Genomic DNA, 14,698 nt, shown 5'->3' with positions numbered 1-14,698 from the left:
CAACTAAAATGATGAATATAGCTTGTAATATAGACTATAGCCAAGAACCAATGCCATTGGGCAACCAACTAAAGATATCCAAGAAAAGGGAATCAGGCATAGGGGGTAGTGAGTATAGCCAGGGAGTCTTCTGGTGAATTTTTTTTCTGTAATATCTTGTTCTCCTTGTCCAGTGATGTTTATCCAAGTGCAACAAGAATTGTTAGCAATGGCACAAACTCCTCCTTGTTGTGCTGAAAGGAAGTCAAGTGTAATTCTATTGTCTAATACTACTTTATACAAAGATCTCTGTTGGGCTTCCATGCCACTGGCAATGTCATTGACAATTTGAGCAAGTGTAGCAACAGTATGCCAAGGTAAGAAAGCCCAGGGCTTGACTTATTACTCCTTGTCCATCTAAAAATTTTCAAATCATTTGTCCGGTGTATATTCATCATAGGAGTGTATATCCAACAGTACTCTTAGAAAGCCTAATATGCATCGCCCTTCTATATGCCAATCATCTAAGCAAGGCAAGGCCCAGGCATAGGGTCTGTTTTCTGGATTCAGGCTCTTTATATTAATAAGATTACCAAGGAAATAGACCACAAGTATGGAGTAATGTCACAGCATAAGGATAGCTACAATTATAAAGCAAAGTCCATAAAATTCAGCAAGATGCATGTAATCTTGTTCCCTGATCTTGGGACTAGCTGTCTACCTCAGATGTCTTCTGTTTCTGGCCACAGGGACATTTGAATGTGACTTTTAAGTATCCGGAGAACTGACTAGTCCTAAAAGTTGTTTTAGCTCTTTCTAGTTGAGATAAATGAACTCAAGGCTTAACTCCTTTTAATTTAGTTGTATAGGGGTTAGTGAGCAGTACTAGGTACGGTGCTTTCTAGTGAGGTTCCAATGAGTTCTTCAACTGATGTCCTTCCTAATACATGTACTTTCCTGGGGGGATGTTAGGTAGGTCTCAGGGGTCGGATTCTTGTTTACAAAAGGCTTTTTGGTCAAACATTTTTAGTGAATCAGCAAAGTAAAACTTACCTGCAGATGACAACTTAAAAGCATCCATGGTTAACTTATAGTAATAATTCTTAAAAGTGAAAGAGCTGATGGGAATTAATTACAGAAGCAATGCAAAGCCAAATAAAGTCAATTAAAAAGCCAAAAATCTCTAAACATAATGATTAATCTTATTTTCAGAGGGCTTCAGATATAACACATAATAGTGTTGAGACATAATACTAAACAGGATATATTAAGAATATACCAAGATTATCAAGACTCTAAATATCTGAACAGTAATAAAAACTCTATGGGTAAATGATGTGAATACTCCAGTTAAAACCACTGGCCTTGATAATGTTAGATTCAAAGGAAACAAAGTTGTAACTGAACTAGCAATTGAAACAATAAAATTATGACATAATATTAAGCACCTGTTATCTAATCAGGCAAACATTACTGACACATAAATTTTAACTCAAGAAAATTTGATACTTCTCCTGATTTGACAGCATGGTTTTAGGTAATTCATAGCACATTAAATAAACCTTTTTTTTCCTTAGCATTTTTCTCTTTATAAAACCTAAACAAATCTTTTCTGGCTCTCCACACAAGTTTCAAAGTTGTCAGTTTATCACAGGTCATTGAGAAACAATACTTGAGTTGTTAATTAAAGATCTTAAAGATAAAAATCTTAGCTTTTTCAAAGCCATGCGGCTTGGTTTTGACTCAGGAATTTATTCTGCTGAACTCTTTCCTTCAAGGCAGATTGCACAAAGAATAAAATTAACTCTTCAACCTTGGTAATGAAAGAAAATTTTGTTAAGAGTGCAAAACCTAATTCTTTGCTATTTGACATTAAAGCTCTTAAAAATTACCATAAATTAACCCCTCAAACTTTTACCTGCAGCAAATAAGAATTTTGGCCATATCAAACAAACTCCTTTTTGATAAATCTTTTAAATATCTTGTCTTTGTTACATTTTTAAAACTATTTCTTGTATTTTCTCACACTAACCTTAGTTTTGTTCATATTATTTTTCTTATTAATTAAATTATTCCTTCTCCTTAAATAAAACACATTTCATATAACATCTAGCTTAAGTTATTTAGAAAGGTTTTGCTTTTAATATTTTGCTTTCAAGGTTGACATAAACATAAAAACCTTTGTCAGACTGAATTTATTTTCATTAATTCCTGGAATATTAGGACTATTTAATTTATATAAGTTCTTATTTATCATTAAACCAATCAGAGCAAGTTCTTTGAAGAAATATTATAATCTAATTGAATTACAGTATCCGGAAGTAGGAAATTATTATATTTGATAACTGTCTTTTGCATGCTTTATAGGATCCTTTAAAGCAGAAATTTAGAATAATTTGTCCCTTTTCAGTACACTTTTTGAATAGACTAATTTTATGTCAGATTTTTCTCAGTGTAGTTATTGAAAGCCCAACTCATATGGCAGACACAAGGAGCAGTTTTTCTAAGACTTAAGAGACTGCCTTAGGAGGGAAAAAAAACCTAGTAACTGCTAGTTATGGCTTCCTGAAACAAGACAGAAACTCAGACACAAAACAAGACAGAAAATACATAAATTCACCAGTGTGTGAGGCTAGCTCAAAACTCAGGCTTATACTCAACACTACATGAGACACACATATGGGGAACCTAGTTTCTTAAGATGTATACAGTAAATCTTGGATGAGATCGACTCAACTGAACAGAAAAACAGGTCCTAGATAAACTCATTAACATGTCAGAGTCTCAGATGGAGGGCTATCAGACCCTCTGATAAACCCTGAACATCAAACAAAAGCTCCCCAGAGGAAAGAAAAGAAATAGCAAATGGGAACTCATTATTCCTAAAGTGATCACAGAAATTCTAAATTACTTCAAATATGTCCAGCTTATAGTGTTTTTGAATATGAACCCCCAACCAGATCCAGGCTCATTTATCAAGGATGTTAAGAATTAGTTTGAAATTTTGGTCTCCTAGAGTCAAATAAAATCCCTAGCAGGGGATCTGCCTCAGGGTTTGGTCAGTGTTTTATTTCACAGTGTGCCTTCCTTCCATGAGAGTTGTCTTGTAGCTTGTGGGAATCCTAGTGCTCTGGCCCATCTCCTGTCCCAGATTATCCTTTCATGGGTGTCTTTCTGTTGGGGGCAAGCACCACAGAGGCCTTTAAGATGCTCGAACCTGTACCTACATATTTGTATGGCTTAAAAGACTCCGTGATTCCTTCATAACAACCATACAAAACCTGGTTTCATTCTTTCTTGAACCTAATTCATTCTGCTGGTTAGAGACCTAGTCTCTTATTTCAGACCTTAAATATACTAGCCTCTCTAATTGGAAAGTACCCTAAAGGGACCACTTACTTAACAAACTGTCGTTAGGGAGCTCAAACAAAAATCCAAATACAAGCAAAAAAGGCATTTCAAACAAAGGTTTGTAACTGGATTTTGACACTGCATTTCTTTACTTTGTTTAGTCAGCTTGGAAACAGTGTCTTACAGGGAAGCAATATCATTGTCCTGATGTCTTTTAGAGGCCTCTAGATACCAGTCAAAATAGGCATCCAATTAAGGTTGTTTAATTTGGGAGCCTCAATTTTCATTTTCCAATTTACTGTGCAGAAAAGTAAACTTTGAGAGATCAAAAGACCTCCAAAGTGACCACCGATTTTCTAAATTGTCCCTTGTCAGGTGATGTCAAGAACAAGCATGTTACAGGACCAAAGCGCTTATTCACAAAACAGGCAGGAGCCGCTACCTCCCCCTGTGAATTGGCATTACCCATTACTTTCAAGTAAAACCGAAAATACGTACAACACCAAATCCAACAATAAAACTCGAAAAGGTGAGACACAAAAACAGCAGAGCTCACATCTGAGAGGTTATTTACCTTAGGTTACTCCAAAGAGCTCTTCCCCACAGAAACAGAGAGCCCAAGCAGCTCAACTGGTACCTTAGCCCAGATCCACAGAGTCTTGGGGGGGGGGGTGTGTGTGCAGAAGATAATATGCCTTCAGTCCTGCTTCTGACACCTGAAATATCATAGCACACAGACTCTCATTCTGTCAGGAATAAAAGCAAAGATTTTTATTGAAGGAATAGAGCAATTCAAATTGGGCAGCACTCAAGCAAAATTGCAAAGTGCTCCACCACTTAAAGGGAAAGCAGCAATATTATTTATACAGTGAGTTAGTGTAGTTCTAGAACTTATAAGACCTCAAACATTTTCCATTCAGTGTCAGTTAATCTTTACATATTTCCTGAGAACAGTCTGAACAAACGTCTTCTGAGAACTTTTTCTTCATACCTTTTCTGGAACAGTGTGCAAGTAAAAATGAGGGCAAGCAAAACCACATTCTTTAGCATGACCTAATTTAAGTCTCCACAATGTCTTGTAAAAATTTCTGTCTTGTAATTATAGACCACATGATAAAGCACAAGTAAAAACTTAAGACAAGATGGAGTTTGGCCTACAACTTAGTCAGAAGCCTCATTCATGTCAAGCACCTTAATTTTGGAATGCTCTTTCACACAGTTGAATATTTGAATGATTGCCACTTACAAATGTTATGTTTTCCTGAAGGCAGTGCTTCATACTACATCTAAATGTAATCCCTCTTTAGTACTTTCTGCTAGGTTCCATAGGTTTTGGCATGAAATGTTCTTTTCATTGTCTTCTAGCTAGTTTGAAATTTTGCTTTTGATTTCTTTTTCTGATCCAAGTGGCTTCTTTCCTATTTTTTGCTGGTTTTCTCAAGTTCTTGTGCATTTTATTTTTTCCTTTGTTAATTTGGGCATTCTACTGTACTTTTCAAGGGGCCCTGGTGGCATAGTGGTTAAGCACTAGGCTGCTAACCAAAAGGTCAGCCACTTGAACCCACCAGCCGCTCTGTGGGAGAAAGATGTGGCATCTGCTTCCGTAAAGGTTACAGCCTTGGAAACCCTATGGGGCAGTTCTACTGTGTCCTATCGGGTCTCTATGAGTCTAAATCCAATCAACTCGATGGCAGTGGGTTTACTGTACTTTTCTGTTCTCATAATGAGATGCCTATTTCTCTATTATTATTAGAAAACAAGATAGCAAGCATTTCCTCTATGAACAAGTTATATCCCCTACCCCAATAAAATGAGAACATTAGAATTCTTTTTTCTCCTCCCCTACCCCTATTCCCCAGGAGACTTTTGGAATTGTTTTTTTATCTACCAATGGACATGGGTAGGTCGGTAGTTGGGGAAGAGTTTCTCCTTTACACTTCCCTGAAGGTCACTTCTTCCTGGGCTGTGACCCTCTTATCAAGTGTGGGAATAGGGAACTCAAAAATAAAACTTATAGGAGAGAAGTGTCGCAACAAACCATGCCACAATGCTAGAATTTCCTTGACGTTTCTATCAGTTTGGCCAGCCCCTTAAGGTCCAGCACAACATAGAGATAAACAAGGCCCGTAAAAGACTTAGTCAAATAACTCGCTCGAACCCGCCCCCATCTCCATCTGTCCAAGGACTGCAATTCCCAGAGGCCTCCAAGCGACCTGGCTGCCTGAAGTCAATGTGTAAACGCGTAGCATTCACCATCTTACTCCACTCACGTGGAAGTGAAGCGTCAGGCCTGGCCCATTCCACCTTCAAGCTTCGGAGGCGGGTAGGAACCGGAGTCCAGGAGGTGAAACTTGGCAGTGCGCAGGGTTCTGGAAGATGAATGATGAGGCTGGATTGCACAGGCATAAGCGTGTGGGGGCCGGAAGCGTGCCTGGTGAGTGGCAGTGCCCAGATGGAAGTTCCAGTTTCTGAGAGGCTGGAGTTAGGGGCGGCCACCTGGGTGTCCAGCACCCTGATCGCCACTGCTTTTGCGAGTCACAGAAGCAGTGGTGGTTTCTGCAGTGACCACACTCCAGAGGCAGCTCTGTGAGGAACCAAGGCCAGGGCTTCCGTATTTGAGTGGAGAGGAGTTTGGGTCACCATGGCACCCATGCTCCGTGGCTTAGTTACTTTGTGGAAGGTGGGAAATCTCGAGATGGGGTAGGAGTGATGGGTAGGGGTCAGGAGTTGTAACTGGCCTGGACAACAGCCCCTCTCTGGGGTCATGTTGTACCTTCTGTGGCTATGCCTAGAATATCAGCTGGGGGCTGGTTCCGCAGGGCATCACCCTGAGAAGCACAGGTTCTGTGTTTGTCTTTGGAGCCTCCTTTGTCCTCTCAGCCAAAGGCGCCTGTCTGTGTTCCTTTAATGGTCTCCAGATGCATCTCACCTCCTTACGGATTAGCTTTTCCTGACGCACTAGGTAGCTTACCAATACCAAGTCTTGCTCATAGCAGCCCTGTAACAAGGCCCTGCTACAAATTCTGCCATTTGAATATGATCAGACCCCTTCTGGGGTATTTACATTTTTCTTGCCCTCTAGCCACTACTTCAGAAATTTGAGAAAAGGTGGAGGGGCCATATGGGAGAAGGCTACCTCTCCAATACCTATGAAGAGTCAAAAATTGAAAACAGGCAAGCCACCTAGCACTAAAAGTTGCTGACCCCTGGGCTCTGAATCTGGACACCTCGTTTTTGCTTCAAGCTTATTTCTTCCCAATAGTTGTTTCCTCCCCTTGGCTCTCAGGGCACCTTTTTTCTGCTGGTTTTTTCCCCCTGCAATAGCATTTATCTAGTGGTAGAAAAACACTTTTACATGTCTATCCCCACAAGATTGCAAGTTTCTCAAAGGTAGAGATTCAGTAGAGCAGGATTCTGGGAAGAGGGAGTGGAGGAAGAGTGTAAAGGGCTTAGTACAGGGTCTGGCTCTTTGTACCTGCTGAGTATGTGTTCAATGAATGGGGAAAAAAATGATTTCTTCTTATGTTACAAGTACCCCTGAAAGACTACAGCTGGCACAGGCCTTCTACAGAGCTAGTCTATTGTAAGATGTCTATATCACTAACAGCAGCTAAAATTCTGGCCCTTCAGGATCCACAGGAACAAGAAAAGATTATGATGATGGAGCTAAAGGAAGAGGAACAGGCTTGGGAGCATGAGACCAGACTATAGAGAAACCCATCTGCCAGTCAAGAGTTCTTCTGCCAGCGCTTTAGGCAACTCTGCTACCAGGAGATGCCTGGTCTCCAGGAGGCCCTGAGCCAACTGTGAGTGCTCTCCTGTAAGTGGCTGAGGCCAGAGAGGCACATCATGAAGCAGATCCTGGAGTTGCTGGTGCTGTAACAATTCTTTACCATCCTACGTGAGAATCTCCAGTCCTGGATACAGGGACATTGCCCTAAGAATGGAGAAGAGGCTGTGACTGCTGGAGGATATAGAGAAAGAACTTGATGAACCAGAACCGCAGGTGGGAAGGGGGATGTGTGATCTGTGTGGGAGCTGGATCAGTGACATTCAAGCTGGAAAGAAAGGCAGCAGTGGGGGAAGTTGCCAAATTCAAACCAGGTAGAGCAATTAGTATGTGTGTTTCTGTCTCTGTCTTCTTTGTCCTCAAGGCCTGATAAGACTTTGGCTCCTCTTCCTTTTCCTGTATTGACTCTGAGGAGGCTCCCTGAAGTCTCCTTGGAAACTTTGGTCTCATGTAAATCGAGTGGTTCCTGATCGCCTCCAGGTCCCAGACCCTAACCATGGAACTGCACAAGAAGAGCCGTGGGAGAAAAAGGCACCTCCGGGAGCAGGCCAGGATACACGGAGCACCTGGCTCCAGCCCAAGGAGAACCAACCTTTCCCAGAGAGTGGTGAGGAGCAGAATTCTGTGGGGGGGGGGGGAGAGGATAGAGAGGGAGTATAAAGGGCACAGTAACTGGCACAGAAGAGGTGCACAAATATTGTCTATCATCACCCTGGCTTTACTATTCTTACTTCTTAGGTAAGAGACTGTGATGGTTAAGGTTGTGTGTTCACTTGGCTGAGCCATGATTCTCAGTGGTTTGGCAGTTATGTAATGATGTAGTCATCCTCCATGATGTGATCAGTCAATCAGTTGTAAGGGGACTTTCCTCGAGGGTGTGGCCTACATCCAATATATATGGACATTCTGGCAAAACCCGCTTGCTCTGGATCCTACGTCCAGCTCGTCATAATCTGACCTCCAGTTCTTGGGACTTGAGCCAGAGACCTGCCATATTACCTGCCAGTCTTGGGAATCATCAGCATCCGCAACCTGTGGGCTAGCAGCCTGCCACCTTACCTCCCGTTCTTGGTATTCGTTGACCTCTGCAGCCTGTGAGCCAGCAGCCTGATGTCTTACCTGCCAATCTTGGCTTTTCAGCCTCTGCAACCCGTGAGCCAGTGGCCTGCTGTCTGACCTACCGATCCTGGGTTCATCAGCCACTGCAGCTCCATGACTCAGGAGAAACCTCCACCTGACCCACACACTTGGGACTTTCCAGCCTCTACAACCACATGAGTCATTTCCGTAAGATAAGTCCATCTCCCTCCCTCCCTCCCTCTCTCTCTCTGTGTATATATGTGAGAAGCTGGGCTATATGAAGAATGTGGCGTCAGGATTGAAGGAACTCATTAACCTGCAATATGTAGATGACACAACCTTGCTTGCTGAAAGTGAAGAGGACTTGAAGCTCTTACTGATGAAGATCAAAGACTACAGCATTCGGTATGAATTGCACCTCAACATAAAGAAAACAAAAATCCTCTCAACCGGACCAATAGGCAACATCGTGATAAAAGGAGAGAAGACTGAAGTTGTCAAGAATTCCATTTTCCTTGGAATGCTCACAGAAGCAGCAGTCAAGAAATCAAACAGTGTATTGCATTGGGCAAATATGCTGCAAAGACCTCTTTAAAATGTTAAGCAAATATATCACTTTGAGGACTAAGGTGCGCCTGACCCAAGCCGTGGTATTTTCAGTCACCTCATAAGCATACAAAAGCTGGGCAATGAATAAGGAAGACTGAAGAACAATTGATGCATTTAAATCATGGTGTTGGAGAAGAGTATTAAATATACTATAGACTACCAAAAGAATGAACAAATCTGTCTTGGAGGAAGTACAGCCAGAATGCTCATTAGAAGCAAGGATGGCGAAACTTCATCTCACATACTTTGGACATGTTATCAGGAGGGCACAGTCCCTTGAGAAAGATATCATGCTTAGTGAAGTAGAGGGTCAGCAAAAAAGAGGAAGAGCCTCAGTGAGATGGATTGTTACGGTGGCTGCAACAATGGGCTCAAGCATAACAATGAATGTGAGGGTGGCACAGGACCAGACAGTGTTTTGTTCTGTTGTACAGAGGGTCACTATGAGTAGGAACTGACTCAATGGCACCTAACAACAGCGACTATATATGTAAATATATATATACACACACATATATACACATTATATATATATAACAACTATATACGTGTGTGTATATATATATATACACACACTTCACTGATTCTGCTTCTTGAGAGAATCCAGCCTAAGATATTTGGTACCGAGAGTGGTTCTAGAGAAACAAAACTGTAAGAATGAGTATTCTAAATTGGTTCTGATGTCTGACTAGTCTTCAAAGCGCTGATGACTCTGCCTGCAGTAGTGAAGAGGGCAATGCTAATCCGTGGTGTGATGTGGCAATATTAATACACAAAATACCACCACCAATAGATCAAGTAATGGTGAGAAGTGAGGCTCTGGGTGATTGCAGGTTTGATACTTTTCTACAATTTTTTTCAGAATGAGAAGTATAGGGAAGCTGGTTGTTTCATCCTACTTTCACTAGACAAAGTGGTGAAAGAAAGAAATGCGCTCAGGGCTTCAGAGTCACAGCTCAAGTGCTGCATAAGAGACCTCAAAGTTGCCACTTGTGCCCTGAAAGAAAGCCTTGTTTCTTGTAATAACAGAGCTGAAATTGCCAAAAACCAAACCCAGAGCCTTATCATAAGAGTGGCTGAATTACAATGCCAATTGAATTCTCAATCTTGAATGGTATCTGAAGTTAAAGTGAGAGCATAGATTGGGAAGAAATGGGATCCTGAAACTTGGGATGGGGACTTATGGGCAGATAATCAGGAAGCTGGGGACAATGAGCCCCTAAGTTCTGTTGAATCACTCCTGCCAACAGAACCAGCCCTCTTACTGTCACCTGAAGAGATCACTCCATCTTTGTCTGCTAAGCACCCTCCCCAGTAAAGCCATTATCCATTCCACCAACACCTGATGTCATTAACCCAGCTGTGCCTGAAGAGTCTGTCTGAGATATAGCCCCGGGCATTGCCAGCTGCAGAGACCAACACTGAGTCCCCAATATGGCACCATTCCTCGAGGCAATCAGCCAGCAACCTAGTGGCAGGTTGATTACATTGGGCCACTTCCATCATGGAAAAGGTAGTGTTTCATTCTTACTGGCGTGGACAGTTACTCTGGATACAGATTTGCCTTCCCTTCACTCAATGCCTCTGCCAAAACTACCATCTGTGGACTTACAGAATGCCTTATACATCATACATTGTCATGGTATTCCCATACTGTATCACTTCGCATCAAGGGACTCACTTCACAGCAAATTAAGTACGGCAGTGGGGCCATGGTCATGGAATTCAGTGGTATTACCATGCTTCCCATCATCTTGAAGCAGCTGGCTTGATAGAACAATGGAATAGCCTTCTAAAGACATGATTACTGCACCAGCTAGGTGGCAACACTTGCATGGTTGGGGCAATGTTCTCCAGGAGGCTGTATATGCTATAGTCAGCATCCAGTATATGGTGCTGTTTCTCTTATAGCCAGGATTCGTGGGTCCAGGAATCAAGGGGTGGGAATGGGAGTGGCACCACTCACTGTTACCCCTAGTGACCCACTTACGAGATTTTTGCTTCCTGTCCCCGCAACCTTATGCTCTGCAGGTCTAAGATCTTAGTTCCAAAGGGAGGAATGCTCCTTCCTGGAGACACATCACTGATTCCATTGAACTGGAAGCTAAGAATGCCACCTGGCCACTTTGGGCTCCTTATGCCTCTGGATCAACAGGGAAAGAAGGGAGTTACCATACTGACTGGTGTGATTGATCCTGATTACCAAGAGGAAATCAGATTGATATTACATAATGGAGGTAAAGAAGAGTATGTCTGGAAAGCAGGAGATCCCTTAGGGTGTCTCTTAGTACTACCATGCCCTGTGAATAAAGTCAATGGAAAACTACAGCAAACCTATTCCAACATGATTACTAATGGCCCAGACTTCAGGAGTGAAGGTTTGGGTCACCCCACTAGACAAAGAACCACAACCAGCAGAGGTGCTTGCTGAGAGCAAAGGGAATACTGAATGAGTGGTGGAAGAAGATAGTTCTAATTACCAGTTATGACCACATGACCAGTTGCAGAAACAAGGCCTGTAATTGTTATATGAGTATCCCTTCCTTGTATGTGTGCATCAAATTTTTTTTTCTTCACTTACAAAATATAAGATGTAAACGGGGCTAGTGCATTTTTGGTTGTACACGTTAGTTGTTAGTTTATCATGTTACGTGCAAGTATGACTTTGTAACTGTCTTTATTTAGAATTTGTTTATGGTTTAAGGAGATGTGTACAGGTACCAAGTTGACAATGGGTAGACTGTGATGGTTAATGTTGCGTGTCAACTTGACGGGGAAGGATTTTCAGTGGCTTTGCAGTTATGTAATGATGTAGCCTGGCAGTTATGTAGTGATGTAGATTGGCAGTGTTATGTAATGAGGTAATTTGCAGTTATCTAATGATGTAGTCATCCTCCATGATGTGCTCTGATGCAATCAGTCAGTTGTAAGGGGAGTTTCCTTGGGGACATGGCCTGCATCCAAAATATATATGGACTTTCTGGCAAAACTCGCTTGCTTGCTCTGGATCTGCATCCAGCTCGTCATCATCTGACCTCTGGTTCTTGGGACTTGAGCCATCAGCCTTCTGTCTTACCTGCTGATCTTGGGATTTGTCAATTTCCACATCCTGTGAGCTAGTGGCCTGCCGTCTGAGCTGCCGATCTTGGGTTCATTAGTCCCTGCAGCTACATGAGTCAGGAGAAGCCTCCACACTGACACCTGACTCATGGACTTGGGACTTGCCAGCCTCTACAACTCCGTGAACCATTTTCTTGAAATAAATCTCTCTCTCTCTCTCTACGTATGTACATACATCCCACCCTGTTGCCGTCAAGTTGATTCTGACTTATAGTGACCCTATAGAACAGAATAGAACTTCCCCATAGGTTTCCAAGGAGTGGCTGGTGGATTTGAACTGCTTACCTTTTGGTTAGCAGCTGTAGCTCTTAACCGCTGCACCCCAGGGCTCCATATATTTATACACTTCATTGGTTTTACTTTTCTAGAGAACCCAGCTGTATGGATTGAATTGTGTCCCCTAAAAATTCATGTCAACTTGGCTAAGCTATGACTCGCAGTATCGTATGATTGTCCTCCATTTTGTGATCTGATGTAATTATGTGTTGTAAATCCTAACCTCTATGCCTGTGGTTATGGTCCCATTTGGGAGTGAGTTTTCCATTATGTTAATGCGGCATGATTAGGTTACATTAGTGAGGGTTAGGGCGGGATGCACCATCCTTGCTTGACACACCTTTTATCTTACAAGAGATAAAAGGAAAGAGAAATGAGCAGAGAGGAGGTGACCTCCTACCACCAAGAAAGATGACCTTGGAGCAGAGTGTGTCCTTTGGACACAGGGTCCCTGCACTGAGAAACTCCTAGACCCAGGGAAGATTGATGTCAAGACCTTTCCCCAGAGCCAACAGAGAGAGAGAGGCTTCCCCTAGAGCTGGCACCCTGAATTTGGACTTCTAGCCTCCTAAACTGTGAGAGAATAAATTTCTGTTTGTGAAAGCCATCCACTTGTGATATTTCTGTTGTAGTAGCTCTAGATAACTAAGACACCAGCTTAAGACAGAGACTTAGCCTATTTTGTCACATGTAAATATAGGAATAATAATAACTTACTTCACAAGGTAGCTCTAAAGATTAAATTAAAACTTATATTTGGCTATAAAGCCTAGCCAGCATCTTCTACCTTAGAGAGCACTAAAACAAGACTAAAAAATAGTCTTTCACTCCCTGCCTCATCATCTCCACTACTGTAGACTCTCCCTAATCCATAATAGGTCTTCCTGAGCTGCAGAGGCCAGCTTTGATATCCTTTCTCTTTTAAATGTCTCATGCCTCTCAAAACACACTTTTTTTAAAATAATATTTTATTGTGTTTTTGGTGAAGGTTGACACAGCTGTTTAGGTTCTCATTCAACAATTTGTATGCAAATTGTTCAGTGACATTGGTTACATTCTTCACAATGCATGAACATTCTCAATATTTCTATTCTTGTTTATTTTGTTTCCATTAACCTAGTTTCCCTGCCCCCTTACATTCTCATCTTTGTTTTATAAAGTAATTGTTGACCGTTTGGTGTCATAGAGATGATTTCTTAAAGGATCACAGTACTCACAGACGATATTCTCTGTTTTGTTAGCCAATCTGTTGTTAAGCTAAAAAGTGATCTCAGGGGCTAGTTTTGGTTCAAGGTTTAAAGAGTATCTCAGAGCAATAGTCTCAGAGAGTCCACCAGTCTCTACGTGTCTACTAAGTCTGTTTTCGGTTGGTTTGTTTTTCTTTTTAGGAATTTGAGGTTCTGCTCCACATTTTTGTTTCGTTCTATCACGGTCCATCTACTGTGACCCTGATCAGAATGGTCAGTAGTGGTAGTTGGGCACCATCTAGTTCTTCTGGTCTCAGGATAGATGAGGCCATGGTTCATGTAGACTGTTAGTCCTATAGACTATTTTTTTCTTTGAGTCTTTGGTTTCCTTCTTTCTCTTTTGCTCTGGATGAGTAGAGACCAATAGTTGTATCTTCAATGGCTGCTCACAAGCTTTTAAGATTCTCATCAAAACACACTTTTTAAGTCATAATACACTCTTATCTGAGACATAGCTGCCACCACCTTTATCTATCACCTATCCTCCCCATCTAAACATCCCTGTTTGAAACTCTCTATATCCGTACTTCTGCACTTCAGATTTTCTGCAAAAAATTCTTTCCCAGCCTGCATACATCTCTACAAATATCCTTGCCTCTCCCCTAGTGGCAAATGCTAGACTTAGAGACAGTAGACTTAGAGCCTCAGGACTGTGAACTGCCCTTGTTGACCTCTGTTACATCATGAACCATGCTTATGTCATTATGCTGCTAATCAAAAAGATTCTCTGTGATATTTGGTTTTACACCTCAAACTCCTCACTGCCCCAATCACCACCACCAAATGAAAGGATTTGAAAAACAGAATTCTTGTTAGCAACAAAATGGGAAAGATTAGAAATGGAGATTAAGCTTAGAATCTATTCCAAAAGTGTGTTTTTACCTACTGGCTCATCTTTCCTCCTTGCCTTTCTTCCATACTTTTCTTTTCTCATTTTCTTTTGTTTAAGCCCCAGTTCATTTTTCAACTTGATACTTTACTTTTAAAAAGAAGTTAGCTATTGTTTGTTTAACAGTGGGAATGCTGTAGATTTCTTTAACCACAAACATTTTAACCTGTTTTTAAAAAAGTTTATTTCTTAAATGGTCTTGAGTTGTCTTAAAGCAATTGCTTTTTTTTTTTCATCTTAGACTATAGAATGTTACAGACATGCTGTTTTTTTTTTTCTTTCCTTTTATTTATGTGGTGTATTACGTTGATGGATTTTCTAATGTTAAACCATCCTTGCATACCTGGTATGAATCCT

General features: G+C 41.4%; 1 protein-coding gene across 1 annotated transcript in view; it reads left to right on the top strand.

The window, feature by feature from the left end:
* Positions 1-6,903: 6,903 nt before the first annotated feature.
* The window catches only part of ZNF232 (zinc finger protein 232), an 11,397-nt gene continuing 3,602 nt past the window's right edge, over positions 6,904-14,698 (top strand). The window contains 4 exon segments of the mRNA XM_004376230.2: positions 6,904-7,292; positions 7,294-7,336; positions 7,601-7,727; positions 7,802-7,806. Coding sequence (XP_004376287.1) covers positions 6,919-7,292; positions 7,294-7,336; positions 7,601-7,727; positions 7,802-7,806 — 549 coding nt within the window. The 5' untranslated portion in view covers positions 6,904-6,918.

Source organism: Trichechus manatus, unplaced genomic scaffold (genome assembly GCF_000243295.1).
Source record: "Trichechus manatus latirostris isolate Lorelei unplaced genomic scaffold, TriManLat1.0 scaffold00040, whole genome shotgun sequence".
Taxonomy (NCBI): domain Eukaryota; kingdom Metazoa; phylum Chordata; class Mammalia; order Sirenia; family Trichechidae; genus Trichechus; species Trichechus manatus.
The sequence above is the reverse complement of the archived record's forward strand: the minus strand, read 5'-3'. Positions and strand labels throughout refer to the sequence as shown.